At 33.5% G+C, this 22,293-nt stretch overlaps 1 protein-coding gene across 6 annotated transcripts in view; it reads right to left on the reverse strand.

Annotated features, from left to right (window-relative positions):
* Positions 1-22,293, reverse strand: part of KIAA0825 (KIAA0825 ortholog) — a 549,915-nt gene that overhangs the window by 462,266 nt on the left and 65,356 nt on the right. For all 6 annotated transcript variants that reach the window (XM_069085102.1, XM_069085097.1, XM_069085101.1 and 3 more), the window contains 2 exons: positions 11,782-11,953; positions 4,846-5,515 (listed from right to left, as the gene is read on the reverse strand). In XM_069085102.1, coding sequence (XP_068941203.1) covers positions 4,846-5,515; positions 11,782-11,953 — 842 coding nt within the window. The remainder of the gene's footprint in view (positions 1-4,845; positions 5,516-11,781; positions 11,954-22,293) is intronic.

The raw sequence follows: 22,293 nt of genomic DNA on the forward strand, positions 1-22,293 counted from the left end.
CTTCTCCCCCACAGCCAGATATAGATCAGGACAACTGGAGACAGCCCAGGATGCAGTGGGGTGCCTTGACCTTTTTATGCTAAGGTCTTTAACAGGTCTTAGTTTGACTTTAGGAAACAACCATTTAATGATTAAGGCTTAATAAGAAATGAGGCAGAGAATGGCCTCTTTACCTAAAAAATCCAATCTGAAAGGGGAAAATCCTCAGGGTTTCTGGCCAAAACAGAAACAATTGCTATTTATATTAATTCTGACTCAGTCATGGCTCATATAGTAACCAAGTAGGGCTTGATCTGAGACTTATACACAACTTTAAGAGACTGGTAAAAATTAAATACACTGACCACTATTGATTCCTGAGGAAATATGAAAAACACAATGCAAATTTAATAATGAAATCCTAAATAATTCACAATAACTGTATGAAAAAATTTAAGTGATGACTTTACAAATATATATGTAAATAAAAATATATATGTAAACATATATACATATATCATTTAATATAATCCTAAATAATGGCCAAGGTATCCCACTGTATCATGGGTCATCTCCAGTCATCCTGGTCTATAACTGGCCACTGGACCCAGATGGCTCTGGAGGAGAAAATGAGGCTGGTGACCTTGCTCAGCCCTCCCTCACTCAAATCAAAGTCAATTGCAAGTCATATCATCATCTCCCTGATGTCATGGTCCTCTTCAAGAATGAAGGACAAATCACCATCACAAATGATTCTCAACTATACGAAAAAAAGTTATTTTTAATAAATGGGTCAAAGAATAAATTATAGAAACAATAATGAAACCATATTATCAGAAATTTGGGAATGCAACTAAAGCAGCCCTGAGGAGAAAAATTATATAATTTTTTAAATAGAGGGGAAAAGATTAGTGAGCCAAATGTGCATTTTAAAAGCTAGAAACCCAAATAATAAACAAAACCTCAAAAAAATAAACCCCAAAAAGGAAATCTTGAAGGTTAGGAGAGAAATAGTTACATTGGAAATCTTTTAAAAAGACTATAAAAGCAAAAACAAACAAAACTAATGCTAAATTCTCATAAAAGACAAGCAAAATTAATAAACCTTTAGCTAACTGGATTAAGAGAGCAAATCAACAAAATAAAAAATGAGCAAGTAGAAATCATAACAAAGTCACAAATTTAAAATAATTATCAAGACCATCTCTGCACAGTCATATGCCAGCAAAATTAAGAATTTGAAAGAAATAATTAACTGAAAAATACAAGAATCCCAAATAAACAGAATGCCAAATAGAGAGCTTAAATACTCAAATCTCAGAAAAGGACATGGAACTAGTTTTAAAGGAACTTCCAAAGTGGGGAAGGGGAAAAAACAAACAATAACTCCTGATTCCAATGCATTTACAAGAGAATTCTATAGAAAGCTTGAGGAAATCAATACTTAAGCTACACAAATTGTTCTAAAAAAATGAGGGAAAAAACACTCTACTATACTTCTCTTATACAAAAAACATAGTCCTAATTCCTAAGTCAGGGAAAGATTAAAAAAAAAAGTAGAACTATAGACCAATATCATTAAGAAATAAATAACAATTCAAATTTTGTTTGGAGGGGGAAGGTAGGGCAGTTGGGGTTAAGTGACTTGCCCAAGGTCACATGGCTAGTTTTTTGTGTTAAGTGTCAGGCCAGATTTGAACTCAGGTCCTCCTGACTCCAGGGCCGATGTTCTATTCACTGCACCACCTAGCCACCCCGAAAAATTCAAATTTTTAAAATAAAATGTCAGCAAACAGACTACAGCAATTTATCTAAAAATCACTCGTTATGATCAATATGGTTTAATAACAGAGTTGAAAAGATAGCTAATGGAGGGAAATCAACAAAATTAATTATGTTAAAAACAAAAACTTCTAAAACCACAAGATTATCACAATAGATGCAGAAAAAGCATTTGGCCTTTTTTAGAATTACCTACAAAACATAGACATAGAGGGATCTTTTATTTTAATATAAGTATATATCTAAAAGTGAAAGAAGGCATTACATACAATGTAAACCATAAGCTTTATTATTAAATGTAAGAGTAAAGCAAAGATGCCTCTTTCCCCACTATTATTTGATATGGTTCTATAAATATTTGTAATAAGACTAGAGAAAGAAATTAAAGACAGGCAGAGTAGACAAACCCATCCCCTATTTGCTGATAATATGGTTTGCTTTAAAAAACTGAGACAACTAATAACTTCAGCAAAGTTGTAAGCTACAAAATAAGGACATAAAAATCACCAGCAATTCTATGTAATAACCAAATCTAAGAGGGAACAATACAAAAGGAAATCATATTCAAAATAACTACAAATTGCATTAAATATTGGGAAGTCATTTTACCAAAGCACATTTTATACTTCTATAAATTATGCTACAAAATACTCCTTAAATAAATAAGGAACAACTTAAAATAGCTGGAGGAATATTTAACGTCCATGGTTGGACTAGGTCAATACAGTATAAAAAAACTGATAATACTACTAAAGTTAATTTATAGATTTAAGAGTGTATCAATGTAACTACAAAACTTTACAGAGCTAGATAAAATAATAACAAAAATCATTTGGAGGAACAAAAGATCTCAAGAGATAGCATGTTTCCAAGACCATACTTGAAGCTTTTCCTTGGCAGAATCTATCAAGGGTAGTCACTCTATTGGCATAACCCTTTAAGAATATAATCAACTCCACACTATGATGATGCAATGAAACAGAAGTCTGGATGAAGATATCTTATTAAATCCTCTAGATCTGATATACCATTCTAGCCTAAGGTCTTTTTTTGAACTTGACCCTTTCATCTAAGGCCAAGAGGACCCCTCCACGCTCACCAGCATTCCTCTGTCACCGCCCTCTCTGCCACCAAATGGAAGTCTCTGATTTGAGTCACTGACCTCCACAGATGGATCACTAAACTGTCCTTGAAGCAGCACTGCATTTTGGGGAAAGGATCGATTCTTTGAGGGTCCTGGAGCCTGGCTGCATAGAACTCAGCATGGCTGTCACCATTTCTCCCTTCTCTGTGCCGTCCTTAGTACTGCCACACTAGCCTATCAACCAAATCTAACTCTACACCAAGAAACAGTCCACAGTTACCTTTCCCTTCTGCAGATTGCTTTGGCTATGGTGTGCAGCTGCAACCACTATGCAGAAATCAGAAACATTATCAACAGAAAAGAAGAAAAAAATCATACATCAGCCCTGAAATGTCATAAAACCTGTATATATTCCAACCACATGGATCTTGTCTTATGTTAAACCTGATATTTAACACATGTAACACTTTCTTCTTGAAAAAACTTTACAAACAAGAGGGAATACTGTATATAAAAATTTTAGAAAATAGGAAATGCATTTAAAGATTTATACTTTAGCAGTTAAGATAAAAGTCTCTGCTTTTAAACTATATTCTGATAGTTCTCATTTAAATGACCTTGTAACAATATGCTATATCCTATAAAAACATAATATATACTATAATCAAAAATTATGCTGATACATAACCATTTCATAATACGATGTAGAGTTACCCTAGGAAAGCAAAGGAAATTCACATAAGAACAAAAGCCAATTATTTGAAAATTCAATTGTAACAATATTTGAAAAGTCACTTATTAAGGAAATGAAATTAGAATGTGCAACATTCTTTCAAGATAAAAGTTATGACTCAGCAGATGCTTAGGAAATGATATTTAATTTTAAAAAATTTTTCAAATACACCTATCAAGCTCTAAGTGCCCCTACTGTATAGAAAGAAAATATTCTAAATCAAAATTTTAAATGTTTTCATTCATTCATCTTCTAGCCTTCTTTTAGTCAGAAGGCTCTCTGATAAACCTTCCAGACCTAAATTAATTCTATGTCACTATGTTTTCTTCAAAAAAAAAAAAAGTATAGCTAATAGTCCCCTTGACTTGAAAGAGCTATTTTTCCTCCCTAAAAGGAAGCAAAGGACAAATATTTGAGAAAATATGGCTCATTCTTTTTACAATCCATTTTCCAAGAACTGAATGAAAACTAGTTTTTCTGAACATATTTTAAGATATACCTGAATTTCTGCATAAAATATGTTACTAAACAAATTAATTTTTCATTTTTAAGAAAAATTGCATTTTCCTCCTGTATTTCTTCATCAGTGGGATGCTATATAAAACTGCCTATCATGAAAGGGCAGAATGTGCATTATAGCAAATACTTATTTTTAGACTAATATCTTCTGATTAAAATTCTGAAATTGCTTATTCTACCTATATCAACTTTTACTAGAAAGCAATATTAGTAGGAATTTATAAATAAATAATGTTACATGCCACAGCTGCCTAACTATATGAAATTCATGTCTTCTCTAATTAAATTTACTACGTATGTTTGACTAACATATATAATTTTAAAACTTTTAATTTTAGTTAAATCAAAGAAAGTCTGAAGAAGACTGACACTGTATGCTGTTTTCAATCATTTACTTTCATGTTTTGCATTATACAAAAAATTAAAACTGCAGGGTTTAATTATATATCTATAAGACAGTAGTAAACCAGACAATTTTTCATGGACAATCTTAAGAAAATACTCTCATTGTTCATATATTTGGCTTATATATCCGAAGTCTTTAATAATTCAATAATGGGAAAATTCACTACATTTCCATGGTCTAATTATATTTTCAGTCAAAGGACACATGCAAATATGTAAAGTATTGCAACATTGAATTCTAACTTATTTTTGAGTCTACATGAAATTAGCAAAATATTAAGAACACAGAAAAGCCACAAACTTAAGAACTAACTATAATGAACAAAATTTAAATGGTACAAACCCAAAGCATGTACTGCTCCTCTATGTTTGCTGGAACTCTTGCCTGTTTTAACCACGTGGACAGCATTTTCTTTCAATTGCAGCTCACAAAATCTTTCCAGAAAATTTGCCATTTCTTCCTTAATGGAATCCAGGTAAGTTTCATTAATGAATTTTAATGCAGAAGAAGGAACTAAAATTTCACTTAGTACATAAAAATCTTGTTTGATCATTTTACATAATTTAAGTATTGAATTCTGGTATCCATGTATCACTGTGTCTAAATTTGCTTCTCTGTTGTAAGACAAAAAACAATTCTCTAGGATTTGAGTAACCAATTTATTCTGTAGGCTTTGGTACTTGGCTAAAACTTCTGACTCTGGATAAAGAAACAAAAGCTGTCGAATGCAGTGAGTTTTAAAAGAAATAGCGTGTGGTGAATCGTTTATTTTATTATGACTTTGTAATTTGCTCAGTAAGAAGCGTCGAAGATGCAATCTGATATCATCCCACAATGACTTTACATCCATAGATGACTGATCTTCAACGGCATGTAGAGAAGTTCTAGATGTGAATAGGAAAGATGTTCCACTTGCGGTACATGGGAATGAAACTCCACACTGACTGGAGAGATCCAAAAGGAACTGCAGGATCATTTCTTCTTGATTTTGTTCATTCTTCAATAAATCTTGCTAAAAAAAAAAAAGAAAACAACTTTAGATATGATTAATCACAAAAAGATATTATCAGTTTCAAAGCACGCAGAGTAACATGTTTTGTATTATCAAACATTTTTCATTAAATGCTTACTATTTCTAAGTGAGAAGTTCTTTTTGCAAAAGTTGATACTTTTAATGAAATAAATGGATTTTGCAATTCTACACATCATCTTAGCCATAATGAAGAATTAATTCCAATCCCACTGCAAGACTTCCATTCTTATCAAGTATGTTTAAAGACCTATGATTTCATCTAGATTGAAAGTGCACATGCTTCTAAGACACAATTTATAATCTCTCTGTACTTTAGTGATTATCTTCACGAGTTGCTATAGCAAAAAAAAAAAAAGTCATTATGGTTTATTATAATGGCCAAGGGCTTTCACGTACAGTCCATGATCAGGCCAGGGTTAGAAGCCTGTCTAGCACAGTTGAACCTAACAAAACTTATGTAACTCTGCACTAGCCTCAAAGGACCTGTTGAGAACCTAGGGTAATCTTCATTTCCTAGGGCAACAGCATGATACTTAATTGGAGATAGTGACCAAGTTGGGTTTTGTTTTTTTCATATTTGGTTTTGCATAAAACTACTCTAGACTCTTAATATTTATACCCTCAAGTTTCTTCTCTTATGATCCAACCTGAGGTCAATTTTGGGAAAGCAACTGCCAGAGAATCTTTAAAATTGGAACTCTATTTTTAACTCATTATTTTTCTCTACTGCAACTTCATTTTATTTCATTCCTTGTGTGCTCTAAAAAACTTTTGAAAGAGCAAGACTTTAAAAAAAAATCTAAATAAAAAAACTAATTAGTTTTGAAGTCTAGTTCTAAGATATTAAAAAACTAATGAAAATATCCATAAGTAATTTCTGGTAGCTGTCTTTCATGCTACATTAAAAATTACAAAAGCTTAAAGGAACATGAAATGGTTTTGGAGAATTTTTGAATAAATCGGAGAGTTCTAAATATATCAAGTACATGCAAGTTGCTAATAGATGCCATTTTGAAGGAAGAAATTTTAATACAATTGAACTTTTCAACTTTTTCTTTAAATTTATTTCTAAGCATCATGTTCAAATATGCTTTTATCTTGAAAATTGTTATTTAAATATTTTATACTCCCAAAAAATTAACTTCAAGATAAGAAAATTCTAATTAGTCATCAAATGATGACATGGACTAACATTATATAGATCATGATCTTTCAATTATCTGTGCTAAGGGAGAGACAGTCATACTTTTGAGAATTTAAAATAATCAAGGAAACAGAAATCCTTTCTCTTTACTTTTATATTTCAGTATATGTTTTCCCCTATATATTAATGTTTTGAATTTTTAATTTGTCCCAGTTAATGCTACAATTAGCCTGAAGTTTCTAAGCACATCCCTCTGACAGGGAAAAGAAATTAGATCTGAAGTATGTTAGATGTCAAGAAAAAATAGACAGGGGTAGAAATTTTCTTATGGATAAAATCAGTCAGTCAGTCAGTCAATGAGCATTCATTAACCACCTACTAGGTGTTTGGCACTTTGCTAAGTGCTAGAGGACATAAAAAAAGTGCAAAAATATCCTCTATGCCAGCTCTCAAGAGGTTCATAGGATAATAACGGAGAAACCAACATTCAAAGAACTATGCACAAACAAGATACATACAAGATAAATCAACTACATATGTATCTATATTTTGATACTATAATCTCAGTGAAGTAGGTACTCCCTCTAAAGGTTGTAACCTATTCACATTTTCCCATCCTGAGTTACTCTGGTCCATGTCTTCTCTTGAATCCCACATGCACACACATGTGCATACACGCATGCACATACATGCACACACATGCATACATACACCCTCTTATTCTAATGCCTCAAGGAGGTGACCCTAAGTCGTTGAAAACTCTTTGGGCAGTCTTTGAGCCCTGGCAGTTTCCAACAATCTGGAAAGGCAACAAGTAAAGGCTCAGTGATGTACTAAATGTGGAGAAGCTTCCAACCAGATTAAATTTTTTGACAACAGAAGCTTTTGAGGACCATCTATTAAGCTGTAAAGGTTTTGTGACCTAGATCATTGTAGGGAGTACATACACTAGTGAAATGATGTTTCTATGAAATATTGAGGTATATACATACAAATTTTATATATTCACTCCAGGTATCAAATGCATTATAGTTTCACTATATATAGGAATTAAAGCTAAGGGATATTATCAGAAGTGACACCGTGTTCCAACAAGGTCTTTCTTGTACCAGTAGTAATGGGAAAAGGTCAAATTTGTGTCCTTAAATATATGTACTATAATTAAAGTAACTGTGTTAAAACAAGTTTCAAACTATAGTGGATATTGTTATATTGAGCTTCCAGGAAGTAAGAGATGATGCACCTAATGTGGAGTCAAGTGATCAAAATAATAGCTTCCCAATATTCATTTGTTAACTTATTTATCAAACTTGTGACCTTGGGCAAATCATCTAAATACTCTGAATGCCAACATCTGTAAAATGGGGGTAATGATACTTGTACTGAGTAACAACAAGCTTGCTGTGAGATGGAAATGAAATAATTCACATTAAGTACTTTTTAACTGTCTATAAGTGTGCTACTATGATGATCACATAAGCATATAATTACAGTCAACCTTCCAATGCTTTGACATGGGTGTGCTAGCAGGGTATAATCTCCAGCTATCCTGCTAACAACACAGGAAACACATGGGTTATTATCTTACTATTTACTTGTATTTTATCTTCTGAACCTAGCTAAGTTAAGAGGGGCCCATAGCTAGTGTTCTGACCATCAAGTGATGACTGTGGTGTTTTGGCTTTTTTTTTATTACTGCAATTCTCTCACTTGTTAACTACGTGACTTGGGGCAAATCACTGCTCTTCTCTGGTCTTCGGTTTCCTAAACAGTAAAATAATGGATTTGGACTAGTTGACCTCTAGGGTCACTTACAGCTCTAAATCTATAAACTCATGTAACTATCTACTAAGGTTTAGATTACAAAATGTAGAGAGAATATCCACACTATGAAATCACTGAGTCTTGACATATTTAATTATTATGGTCAATTGTAGAAAATAGTTTGATTATATAAAATATACTAGGTTTCTGAGGCTCCAGTTTAACACATCTGTTAATTATGAGTCTTATAATTATCTATTATTAAAACTAGCCAAGTACAATTTGTAAAATGAGGGCCTCATTTTTTTATTAGTAGCTATATAATTACTAAATAAGAAAGTTGATGAAAAAATTAATGTTTGAACAGTATAATCAAAATTGGCAATCTCTGGCAGATAAAATCTTCATCATAAGGTCATGTAAGTCTGGATCTTTTTTTTTAACAATGCTGTACATACCTTTCTTGAACTAAAATGATCAATTATGTAAAAAAAAAAGACAAACCTATCAGCTTAATGAATATGAGCAAAGCTAAGGAGGTCTTTGTCTCACATACAGAATGACTTATGTGTGATAGATTACAAGATAATTAAAAGTTCTTGCTTTTAATTAAATAGCCAAGCATTATTAAATCAATATTAATGAAATTCAATACACATGGCTCTTAATAGACATTAAAGAGGTAACAACATCCATTTCTATTTACAAGACTCTACCTTCACAAAAATAGCAGGTGAAAGAATTTTCTCAAATGAATAAGGCCTCAGGGCACAAAGCTCTCCTTGCTCCTCCTTTTATTACTTTAAATATTACACACCAATAATAATAATAATAAAGCCCCAAACTATTTTGTTTGAATCTGTTATCTACCACTTTATATAGCTTATCCCTTAAAAGTTTTATGTTTAGACAGAAATAGCAGTTTTTTAAAAATTAAATCAAAACCAAAGCTGTTTTAACTATAAAGCAAACAGTAAAAACCAAGTATGGAATTTCTGTAGCAACCTACATTAATCTTATCTGGTATTAATGATATCAAGCTGGTCACTTTTCGACAGAAAGCTATATATCTATAAGAGTTATTTAGAATATCTCTTATAAAATCTTCTCCCCTATGCCCTAGGAAGCTCATTATTGGGAAAACATCATCCTGCAAAATGTCATCAGTGTTGGTACTCCACCTCACCACCATCCTCTGTCCCTCTGATTGAAGAATGGAGCCATGAACTCCAAAACTTCCATTTATGGAGAGATCTCAGTTTGGATATTACCTCATTTCTCACCTGGCTGCATTACTCTGCCTTTCCCACCATCCCCTGCCCCCACACCAGCCACTGGGTACCCTCCTATCACCTACCCTTTTCAGCTTCCATCTGGGCATCGTCTTCCCACAGCAGAGTGCAACCTTCCTTTGGGTAAGGCTTGCCTTTCTTTTATCCACAACACTTATTTAGCACAGTGCCTGGCCCATAGTGGGCACTTAAGGAATGTGTTTTGAATGTGTTCTCATTTCTCTTCAATGGGCCCATGATATCAGAGCAGACAGGTATTCCCTTCATTAGTGGAGATGGCAGTCCCTAAGCTGTCTAAAAAACTAGTGGAAAATTATATTTATAATTGTTCAACTACAGTCAGTCTAATCATGCTTCTCAGATGCTTTGACAAAGTATTTGCCTACAATAACAGGCACCAATGATGTTGTAAGTCACCATGGAAGAAGACGACATTTAAGTGTTGGAGGAGTCACAACATCTTGTAGTGGTGGCTCAAAAAATAAGCAAATCTAGAAAGGATTTTTAAGCATTCAGACAATAATGGAAAATAAGTCATAGAATTTCAGGCAAATTGTGGAATCTGCTTACCTTGTGGCAAAAGAACTAAGGAGGTGTTTGGAGTGACCTGAATTTTTTAGGATCTAAAAAATAAAATTTATGCTCTAGATACATGTGTGTGTATATGTGTGTGTGTGTGTATATATGTATACACATGCATGTATACCTATGTGTGTATATTAACATTACCATATATTAATACTAACATATATTAACAGGGACTATGATGAATCTTTGTAATTCTAGATTGTACCTTATTCTAGCTCTTACATGTGTTTAATTTGCTTATATATTACTTCTTAATAAGAAGCAGTTTGAACCTGGAAGACTTGGGTTCAAATTCCCTTTAGGCATTCACTAGCCATGTGAACCTGAGCAGATAGATCACATAATCTCTATATGACTTAGATAACTCCCTAAGATTTAGGAACTGAATCGTAAATGGGCTGGACTCTGCATCTGCCTTGGGGAAAGGAAATTCTCACACTAATGAAATTCATCTTTTATATATTCCTGTATATGTAACATAAGTTAAATTATGACATAATCATAAGGCAAAACAAAAATCAATAACCTTGTGCAAATACCAACTGTTAAAGATTAAGTAGAGATACTATTATGGAATAACAACTTAAAATGAGTACCTCAATAAGGTAGCAATTTACTCTAGATAATGACTTCTAAACCTGAGGTTTTTTTTTTAATATTTTGATATAATTATTTTCATTGTTACCTATGTATTTTATGCATTATTCCGAGAAGGGGTCCATAGATTCACCAGGTTGCCAACGGGATTCATGGCACAAAAAAGATTGAGAACCTTTGCTCTAAACTGACATCAAGAGAATGTGTTTGGGGCAGCTAGGTGGCGCAGTGAATACAGCACTGGCCCTGGAGTCGGGAGAACCTGAGTTCAAATCCAGCCTCAGACATTTAATACTTTCTAGCTATGTGACCTTGGGCAAGTCACTTAACCCCAAATGCCCTACCTTCCTCCCTCCATAAAAGACAACACCACCAAAAAAAAGAATGTGTTTTGTGGTAGTAGGAAGGATGTCAACTATATTTGGTGAAGGAAATGTTGGTTTTGAGTTATAATGTCCAGAAAACAGGCAAAATATGGTCATTTTCAAAAAAAGTATCTAAAACAAACAAAAACCTTCAAAAATGTACTTCTTCATAGATATTAAATGTTTTACATGCCTGATGCTCCTACATTAATAGTTTTCATCTTTATTCTCAAACTAAAACTATTATGTATAAAATTCTGTTGGGTTGAGGAGGCTAGGGAATGTATCTGGCTTGTACTCCTCATTTTTGCCTATGGAGCAAATGAAAATAAGGAAAAAATATTTTTACTTTCATTCAAATTAAGTCCTAAATGTATTATAGTAAAGCTATTAACCATACATAAATAAAGCACTTAAAACAACGAATTCAAGTTTTTGTAAATGTAAAAAAATACTGTTTTTAATTTTTTTTAATCCCCCCCCCCCTTTTTTTACCAAGGTTTTGAGGAATTTGATCAAATCTCCATGAGAACAGGAAGGTGGCTTGAGAGAACTGGAACTGTAGTTATTTAACCATTCAAGGCAGTCACTTGTAGTCTGTAGTGGAACATCAGAGCCACATCTTTTGTTAACTTCTGACTGGATATCTTTAAGACACTGTTGCAGGCTGAAAAGGAAACAGGTCCCCAAAACTTGTTATTTTCCCTCAAAAATGTGTGTTATATAGAAATATAATTTTAAAACTATAAACTACTAATACAATAGCCAAAATATTTTTTATTTATAATTCGAATTTGAACCAAACTATATTTGGATTTTCTTTAAAGGATCTAATGGCAATGAATACAAAAAAGAAATTATAAGACACCCAATATGCAGTTGGTTTTCTACTTCCAGATTTTGGAGGGAAAAATAATCATGATCATGTGGGAGAAAGATAAAGACTTGAGCTGAAGAAAAGAAGAAAGAATTGTGAAGATAATCTAGAAAGCTCTTGAAGTAGGGGGAAGGACAGAGATTCGACTAGGGAGGGAGAACTTTTAAAGAACCAGAAGAGAATTTGGAGGAGGATTGCATTTGATGGAGGTGCCAGAGGATACAAAGAAGGGCCAGCAGGAGGGGAGGGAAGAAGAAGAAAAGTAGAAGAACTCAAGGAGACAAAGGTAGTTATAAATTTAGGGAGCTAAGGCAAATGGCAAAACAGGGTAAAAACTGAGGAAAGGAAGTGACGTGGAATTAAATGTGGTTGCCAAGGTGCTAATCAGTTAAAAGGGAGCAAGAAGAATTTAACATGATTTGAATAGTGTTTGTAATGTTTTCATTCCTGACATAGAAAAATTTATACTTAAAATACAAGCTGGTGAACTTCCAAATAAAAAGATAAAAAGAAAGCTATTTGTTCACCTGATAGTAATAAAGAGGTCTGCTATCTTTTCAGAGAATATATCTAAGACATATCAAAACCTCCCAAAACAAAATCAAGTCAAAACATATGACCACAGCTCACTCATGTGACACCATGAGAAGAAACCTAGACAGCATTGCTAAATATTACCAAGAATTGGCCAAGAAACTGAAGAGCCTAGGAGAATATGTGATATTTTCATTACTACTTTCCAATGAAGACAATTAATTTAGAAGAGAATTCCAAATCAGAGAAATGAATAAGTAGCTAAGGAAATAGTGTCTAAAAGGAGGGATTAGGATAGATCAGGTCTTGATCAGGAAATATGAAAAAGAAAAAAAAAAGATCAAAAAAGTATACCAGACCAGGTCCTGAACAGGAAATCCAAGAGAAAAAAATCATAGGACTCGTTTTTCCAGCCTAGACAAGCACATGGAAACAGTGAGAGTCATGTGGAGATACTGGGATGGGGATTTAGCCACAAAAAACAGCATTCCTTTGTAGGAAAAGAAGAGGTTCCAGACCAATAGGAATGACACAATCTTCTGTAGGATATAAAAACAGATGCCAATTGGTAAATACCACTTATTACCCAGGTGCTGGTCACAGATTCAGTACAGTTTAAAGGAGACTTTCACCTAAAAGTGGCAATCCAAGGCAAGGAGTTTCAGTTCTACCTCCGCGTGCAGCATGAAGCCTGGAGGCGAAAAAATAGGGTAGTATTCCCAACCCAAAGGGAAGCCTTCAGTATTATCACTCTGAGGCTAGAGAGCTTTCCAGCTATCAGAAAGTGATGGAGTCTTGCAGCAGTCCTCTAGAACTCCAACTAGCAGCAAGTCTACAGGTGTGTTTTTCAGACCCAAACACAGGTAAAAAAAACTTGCATGATTCAAATTGGAAAGGCATTGAATAGACTTTGCCCTAAATCCGACCACTTTGTTAGTACCGAAAGCTTGAAGGTCTCCAGTCTGAGCTGTACTTATAACACTGGAATAAAACAATACTCGATATCACTAGAAAGTAGCAGAAGGACCCAAGAGAACATGACTTCATCCCAGATGCTCCCTCTTTCAGAGTCTGAGCCTAACATAAAAGTCTGAAATCAGTTAGTAGGCTGGAATTTTGATGAAACAAAAAAAAGAATTTTATAAGGAAGAGTTATTAGGGTGATAGGAAAGCTCAAAAACATAATTCTAGAAGAGAATGATTCTAAAACATCTTTAAGCAAAGCCTCAAAGATAAACATAGCTTGGCTTGGATACATATTCAACTAGAATTCCTGGAACAGAGGAAGCAAGATTTTTCAAATTTTAAAATGATTTTTAAAATCAAATGACATGACTAGAGGGGGGAAATGGGGAAAGAAATAAGAGTTTTGAAAGAAAGGATTGGAAAGAGAATTAACAGTATGAAACATGAGGTACAAACCCTTACCCAAGAAACAGACTTCCAGAACACTGAAATGGACCAAATAGAAGATAATGATTCCATGACAAAACAAGAAGTATGTAAACAAAATCAAAAGAATTTTTTTTTTTTTGCTTTTTTGTAGGGGGAAGGCAGGGCAATTGGGGTTAAGTGACTTGTCCAAGGTCACATGGCTAGTTTTTGTGTTGTCAAAAGATTTTTTTTTAATCAAAGAAAATAGAAGGCATCTCCTAGTAAAAAAAAAAAAAAGATTTGGACGGAAGACAGATAATTTAAGAATCACTGAACTACCTAACATCCATGATTAAAAAATAAGGAAAAAAAGCCCAGGCATCACATTTCAAGAAATCATAAAAGAATAATGGCCAGATCTCTAGGAACCAGGTGATAAAGGGAAAACAGAAAAAAAATACTGAACATCTCATCAAAGAAACTCCAAAATTAAAACTATCAGAAAAAAATATAGCTAAAATCAAGTCAATGGAAAAATATTACAAGCAACAACAAAGGTTTCAAATACTGATGGGCCAGTCAGAATCACACAGGATATAGCAAGCATCACTCTAAAGGAGTGGCAAGCTTAAAATATAATATTCCAGAAGGCAGAAGATAGAGGTTTAGAACCAAAAATAACTTACCCAGAAAAATTTAGTATAATCCTATAAAGGGAAAAAATGGGTCTTTACTGAAACAGAAAATTAACATGTATTTATAGTGAAGAGACAGGGAATAAGTAAAAACTTTGAAATATAAACATAAGAGTCAAGAGAAGCATAAAAACATAAATATGAGTGATCAATCATTAGAAACAAAACAAGGATAAACTGTTTACATTCTAATAGGAGAAAATGATACATGTCTCCTCAGGACTGTCTCATCAGGGGTCACAGAGGGAATCTAATAAAATAGATGGGCAGCAAATGGTTTTGTAATGCTTTGATGATATTAAAAGAAGAACAGAAGGGGAGGGATATCCTGGGATGGGGAAGAGAGAAGAGGGTCAAGAAAGTTATCTCATAAACTGGTTGAACAAGCAGGAGACTGAACAATGAGGATGACATGTGAACCTCACTCTCATCTGAACTAGTTAAAGGAGGAAAAAATAAACACAAATTGAGAAATACATTTCAATCAATAGGGAATAGAAAGTAAAAAAGGGAGAGGAAAAATTTTAAAATAAGATGGAAGCTAGATTAAGGAAGGGATCAGTCCTAAACAAAAAAAAAATGATTTCAAGGAGCATGGATCTCAGAAAGGGATTTAAAGAAAAGAAAAAGATGAAAAGAAACTGTGATTGAACCTGCAGATTTAGAAGATGATAGTATTTTAGTGATCTAGTCCAACAGTTCTTAACCTGGACTTGTGAAATTTAAATATATATATTTTGTATACATAGTAACTATTTAAATATATTTTTTATGAAATCCTATGTATTTTATTTTATGCATTTAAAAACATTATCTGAAAAGGAGTTCATAGGCTTCACCAGAATGACAAAGGGGTCCATGACATACAAAAAAATTAAGAGGTCCTGATCTAGTTCAACTTTTCATTTTACAGAATAAGGAAACTGAGGTTCAGAAAATGTGAAATCACTCAACCCAAGATGCACAGGATTTGATTCTAAATCTAGTCCTCTTTCCACTATCACAGGTAAATTAGATGATTTCTAGCACCCCTTCCAACTTTAAGATTCTATGATTCTATAATATTTATATGTTACTTATATTTAATGATTTTAATTTTTCTTTTTTTATATTAAATTGTTTTAATCAGCAAAAATTTGTCTTTTTCCCTCGCCCTCTGCTTTTGAGATATTTAGCTATTTTTATAAAAGAGATTTTAAAATATAACAACTATATAGAAGTTCAATTATATAAATTAGGAGGTGATGATAGTCCTGATGGACTCAACATTGACTGGACTACATCTGTAAAAAGCAGGACAAACAGGGTGTGAAGGGCCCCAAATCCATGCCACATGAGAAACATTTGAAGGATTAAGAATGTGAGAAAACCTGAAGAGGATGCATTTCCAAGTATTTTATTTATATTAAGCATATTGTATTATATCTCTAGTGGGAAGGGATTTAGATATATTCAGCTTGACTTCTGAAGATAGACGTAAGAGCAAAGGGCAGAAATTACAAGTAGGCAAAATTAGACTTAATATAAGAAACTACTTCCCAATAATTAAAGCTATCCCAAAGTGGAATGATTTGATCCAGGAGGCAGTGGATTTCTCTTCATTGGAATTCTTTAAGCAAAATGAAAGATCATTTTTCAGATACACTACAGAAGGGATGCTTCTTCTGATACAGGTTGGACTATATAACCACCAAGCTCCCTTCTAATACTAAATCCTGTGATCCTGTAACCTATATTCAGTAAGCATTTAGTAAATCCTGTTCTATGCAATGACCTGTGCTAGGTGCAGGGTCACAGTTCATAAGAAGTTTACATCCTCCTGGTGAAAATCCTCTGTACACAGTTAAGTTAATGTAAATTACATATAAAAAGGATAGGAAATATTTTGGGGCGACTAAAGGTGGATTATTTAAATTGCAGGGAGAGTCTAAGAAGTAAATAAATCTTTTTGAAAAATGAATTTGTAAAATTAAAGTCATGTAGTGAAATTTTTGCCATTTTGATCTTCTTTCTTTTAAATTTTATTTTTGTATGGACCTATGATTTTATTGTCATAAGGAATTCATGGTATGGGGGCTTTCTATACTGAGGGACCTTGTCAACTGACCTTTAACTTACAGCTTTGGAGTATTAACTGGAGCACAGATAATGTAAGTAACCTGCTCACAGTCCCACGTCTAGTATGTCAAAGGCAAGATCTGAACTCTGGTCTTTCTGCTTTAAGACTGTCATTCAATCCATCACATTACATTGCTTTTCATTGCGCTCTTAACAGTATCATGTGAAAGACTCTAGAAAATCAGCAGTGTGTGTGGTCTCTAAAAATATTCTACATGGTGAAGGAAGGGCCTTCTCAGCTAACTTCTGCGAATGAATGGGTTCAAAATGAAGCATAACGAAACAAATACCCTTTGAATATCAAAGGGCCTTTTCAGAAAAGCAAAGAACTTCATGGAAAAACAACCCTTCTAGCACTCACAAGCCCCTCAGTTTCTAATGAGGATGGCATAGCCTTATCCACAAATACCAGTTCTAAGCATAACAAAAGGTCTGCATATATTTTCTTAACTTATGTAAACTGTTCTCTGAGCTGTGAAATATGATATCCCTATGCATCTCTTCTTGCTCTTGGGACACTTTATCTAAGGCTTTTATTGTCGCATCCTGATGTATCTCATTCAGTGAAACCTAATAGATGATACTATTGTGAACTGCAGATGCTCAATGGTTAGTATACCTAAATCTACTTCAATCGGTAATCAGCTTTTAAGTTAATCTCTGGCATCTAAGTCTGGATGCAGGCCAATGACTATGACCTATAAATAAGGTAAAGACTTAGGAGAACAGCATATTTTAGTAATTTGTCCTAACACTGATAAAGGGATTAAGCAGGTGAATTTCAGTGGCCCTCTCTCATTGGCACAAATGTAGCAAGTTTTGATCTCCTTATCATAATAAAACAAAAATGTCAGAATTTTATCTAGCTGATGAAAAACTAACAAACACTTTAGATGTCATACTCCAATCTAAAACTGTTCTCCTTTTGCCCACCCCACCCCCAAAACCCCACCCTGGAAAAGCCTGACTCTGGCCAGTCCCTTGGTACATTATGTTCGATATTAGAATGAAATGAGACATTTATAAAGTAATTTGTAAACCTCCTTTAACAAAAGGAGCTTTAGTCAGCCATAACAGAGGAAGGATATTTAACAAGGATATTCATCAAGGACAGCACATTGATTCATCCAAGCACCTTCTGCTGTTAATCATACTGCTGGTCTTTGGTCAGAATTTTCAGAGAGAAGTTAGCTGGAGCTCCTCATGACCTTTTGTGCTCAGGCTTACCAGGAAGCAACATCAATTTTCCTTCTAAGAAAGAACTAGGTCAACTTAAATAGGGAAGGGGCCCCTTCCCCTCCCCACACATAGTTTTTCTTTTGCTATTAGGTAAATGTTTATAGAATCTATACATTTAAATTTCAATACCTTTAAAGAGACATGAGTTGACTGATGGCTAATACGATCTTATTTTACAGGGCCCACAGAGTAATACTGTTTTTGGAAGTCAGGAGTCAGAGAAATCTGAGAGATCATCTAGTCTAGCTGGTTCCTGAACTGGAATTTGTACTATAACACACTTGAGACAAGATTACCTAGCCTTTGCTTAAGGATTTCCAGCGAGGTCTTAAACCACTCTACACAGGCAGCCCATTCCACTTTTTTCTGGCTCTTAGGCAGATTTTGGGGGTTTTTCTTAGCTCAAGTACAAATCTGCCTCTTTGCAACTTCCATTTAATGCTCCTCTGGAACCAAGCAAAACCCATCCATTTCTTGTCTTCCTCCTGTTGCCACCCTGCCAAATCCTCACTTCTTCAAGTCAGATATCTCCATTTCTTTCAGCTATTTCTCATTTGAGCTAACCTATAAATCTTACATTTTAAAAAGTGTTTTAACAATTAAATAGAACATTTGGTATCAGAATCCAAATAATGCTACAAAAGTGGTATTTGGAAAGAATGGTTGGCTTTTTCTCTTAAATAAGCTAAATAGTTCTCTAATTTATACAGTTTTTCCATACAGTGTGCTATACTTGCACTATACATAGGAAAATCATAGGATGTGATCACAAATTCTGAAATATTATATTCCAAATTAATAAGACAACTCCATCTAGTTGGTCATTTCAAAAAATGATGAATTTAAATTATTCTTTTAATCAATTAATACAGGAATTAAGATAGGTAGTCATTTTTAAAATTTATTTTTGATTTATAGAAAACAAGCATTCTAACAACATAGTATAATAAAAAAGATGATTACACATGAAACTGAAAATCTATCATGTACAATTTGCTATTCCTTTTAAATATATAATAAAGTTATTGTGTAAATTTTTTCTCTTTCCTTCCCTCCCTCCTACCCTAGAGATGGCTATCATTGGACATGTAAAATTATTCTATATATACTATTTATCAGTTGGAAACTTATGGTAAAAATATTTTCTATATTTAACACTTTATTATACAAATAATGAAGGATGTGTATGACTAGTTTTTGTATAGCAAAACTGAACAAAATTTTAGGAAAATAAATGTTTAAAGTTTGATTTCCAGATTGGAAAAACGTTATTATTTGAATCACTGTTGTCAGTTGTCTGATGCCTACCTAAGAAAAAAATTGATTCATCCATCTATTGCCTGATCTACAGAAGACAAACACATCAAGCAACTGATTTTGTCAAAGTGCAAACTTCTCCACTGAAGAGAGCTACCCATCTATGACAAACAGTTGGCTAACGATCAGAAAAGTTATTTGCTCATGTTCACTTAAGTAGTTGGTGTCTTCTGGACTCCAAGTCTAGTACTTTATCATCATATTTCCTCTCATCTGCGCAAATATTGATTTTTTTACCATCTTGTGTAAAATTTACATGTTTCTCTATCAACAAAGAAACTTACTGTCATGAAATGTCTTTAACACAAGGAAATATTTTTTCCATTTAAATGTTAAATTTATGAACTGAATATATATCTTCTATGAAGCTTGTTATATACTTGTTCATGTATTAAAATACATATTGAAAGTTTAACTTTTTTTTACTGTTATGTTATTTGTATTGCAACAAATTTGCTTTCAAAGAAAAGCTCAATAAAAATAATTTTTAAAGGATATGTTTATATTTTCATCCAAATACTAGAAATTCATCCTACTGATTCATTTTACATATGTGTGTATGCGGAGGCAGGGGGAGAAAAGACAACCCTTGCCCAAAATAAAATAAGCAGAGATATCTCCAAGTACAGACAAGAAGGATTTATTTAATTATTTTTTCTTGCAAGAAGGGCGGTCTCGCTACTAGATGCAGTCTAGTAGAAGAGGCAAAATACAAATACAATATACCCAAAAGACCACCCCTTTCCCCCTCCCTTGTTCTATCCTGTTCCCATTAATTAGGAACTGAGGCACACAATCTTAACCGTGAAAATTTGCTGGCATTTACAGATGAAATGTCAGTAATATCAAAAAAGCAGAAGGTACATGTCTAGCGGACATGAAAACAGACAAAATATGTCATCAGTATCAACTTAGATATGAAAGCAGAAGATAAATGTTCTAACAATATCAATGCAGATATGAAAGTAGACAATATTTTATGAATCATGGGGATTTTAGGTCATGGTGACCTGCCCAGAGTTCCACAATAGGATTTCCAATTTTACATTTGTACAGGTCAGATGGTGGTCATGGAAACAAGTCAGGAACATTTGGGCCTATGGTTAAATTTGCAGGTTCTGTGCTTTCCCCTCCTACGCTTAGCTAAGCTTAGCAAATACTTCAACTTATGACCAGGGAAGTAAGACAAGGGTACCAGGTTCCCAACCAGTGTTACTAAGTCTTTGGTACTTTATTACAATTCTGTTCAGATGTCTGGAATGTTACCTGAGAAGTTTTCACTTTTATTCCATTCATATATATATATGATTGACGTTTACTGGGTAAGGGAGTGATATAGTCAGACCTGTGCTTTAAAAATACCACCTTGGAAGTTGTATAGAGGCTGGATCCGAGAGAGATGGCTGAGGCAGGGGGATCAATTAAAAGGATACAGTAACAGTCCAGGCAAGAAGTGATGACTGTGTGAACTAGGGTGATAGCTATGTGAATAGAGAAGAGATAGGTGAGAAAGACATTACAAAGGCAAAATTGATAAGACTTGGCAACTGATTAGATGGGAGAGGGAGAGGAGAGAGAATGAAGATGTAAGGACGTCTTCTTATGAGCCCGAATGAATAGAAAGTATGTGATGCCTTCAATAGAAATAGATAAACTAGGAATAGGGCTAGGTTTGAGGTATAAAGAGCTAATGTTTTCATTTTTTTTCCCTCCTTGGACTAGGAATTACTAATTTTTAGCAGAAATGTCCTACTGTTCCTTTGGAAAAAGTAGGAATGACAGAGTAATGCTGTCAAAAATTTAAATTCTTAAGGTGTATAAAAAGGTCAGCTATAGTAAGAATGCTGAAGCAGTCCTAAATAAAAATTGTAATAGTAAACTTACCCATAAAGATACTTTAATAAAAGTCATATCTTTGTTTTTGGCTAAACAATATCAGAAAGAAAATAATTTTGTGTTGAATTATGACTTTACCTTAATATCTTGTTCAATATAAAAAGTCCTATTCGGCTCAAAGAATGAGGTTTTGAAGCTAATCTTTTTTTTTTCTGGCATTAAATTTTTAAGGTCTGTAGAGATGGCATTTTCAGAATTCACATTTGGTAGAGCATACCCTTCTCAATGCCGGTTGAGAAAAATCTTTAAGAGTATATGTTTTTCTATCAATGAGTTCTATTGTAAAGCTTTTAATGTCACACAGCTCTGACTTGAATATGAGATAGAACTTTAAAATTGAAAATGGTATGGAAGAATAGAAGACTACAGTAAAAGGCAGGTGAAAGTCCCATGACCTCTGACCCCACTGGTCTGTTCTTATGAATCACTGCTTTGGGGCAGTGAAAGACCTTATACTCATAAAGTAGATGATATTCAGAAAAGCAAAAGAATTCACACTAAGAAGCTCAGGTTACTGAGGGAGGGGGAAATACGTATAATGAAGAAGACCATATTTAAGAATGAATTACTAATGTTTTTCTTTTTAAGTATTAATAAAAAAAACCTCACATATCACATAGACATTCATTACTTATTCAATGTATACCACTGGGAAACAAATAGAACTGTTAGAATACAGAAATGCCAAAAGTAATTCAACTACAGCAGTGTAAGTGTAGCATAACTGATTTGTCATGACATACAATTTTCTAAAAGCCATTCTGTTAGAAGGCAATAAATGGGTGAACAAATGATTTACACTCTTCAGAATCATAGTTATTATTCAGTATTTTATTTTTTTAAAAAATATGTACCGTATACTATTATGTTTATTCTCCTGGGTATAATAAACACATAATTGAATTTGATGAAAAATGGGCTTTATTCCAAATGCAGCATATAGTACACACAGTAGCG

This window comes from Petaurus breviceps, unplaced genomic scaffold, assembly GCF_028583685.1.
Source record: "Petaurus breviceps papuanus isolate PSGF00001 unplaced genomic scaffold, PetGlider_PUasm1.0 175, whole genome shotgun sequence".
NCBI classification, from domain to species: Eukaryota; Metazoa; Chordata; class Mammalia; order Diprotodontia; family Petauridae; genus Petaurus; species Petaurus breviceps.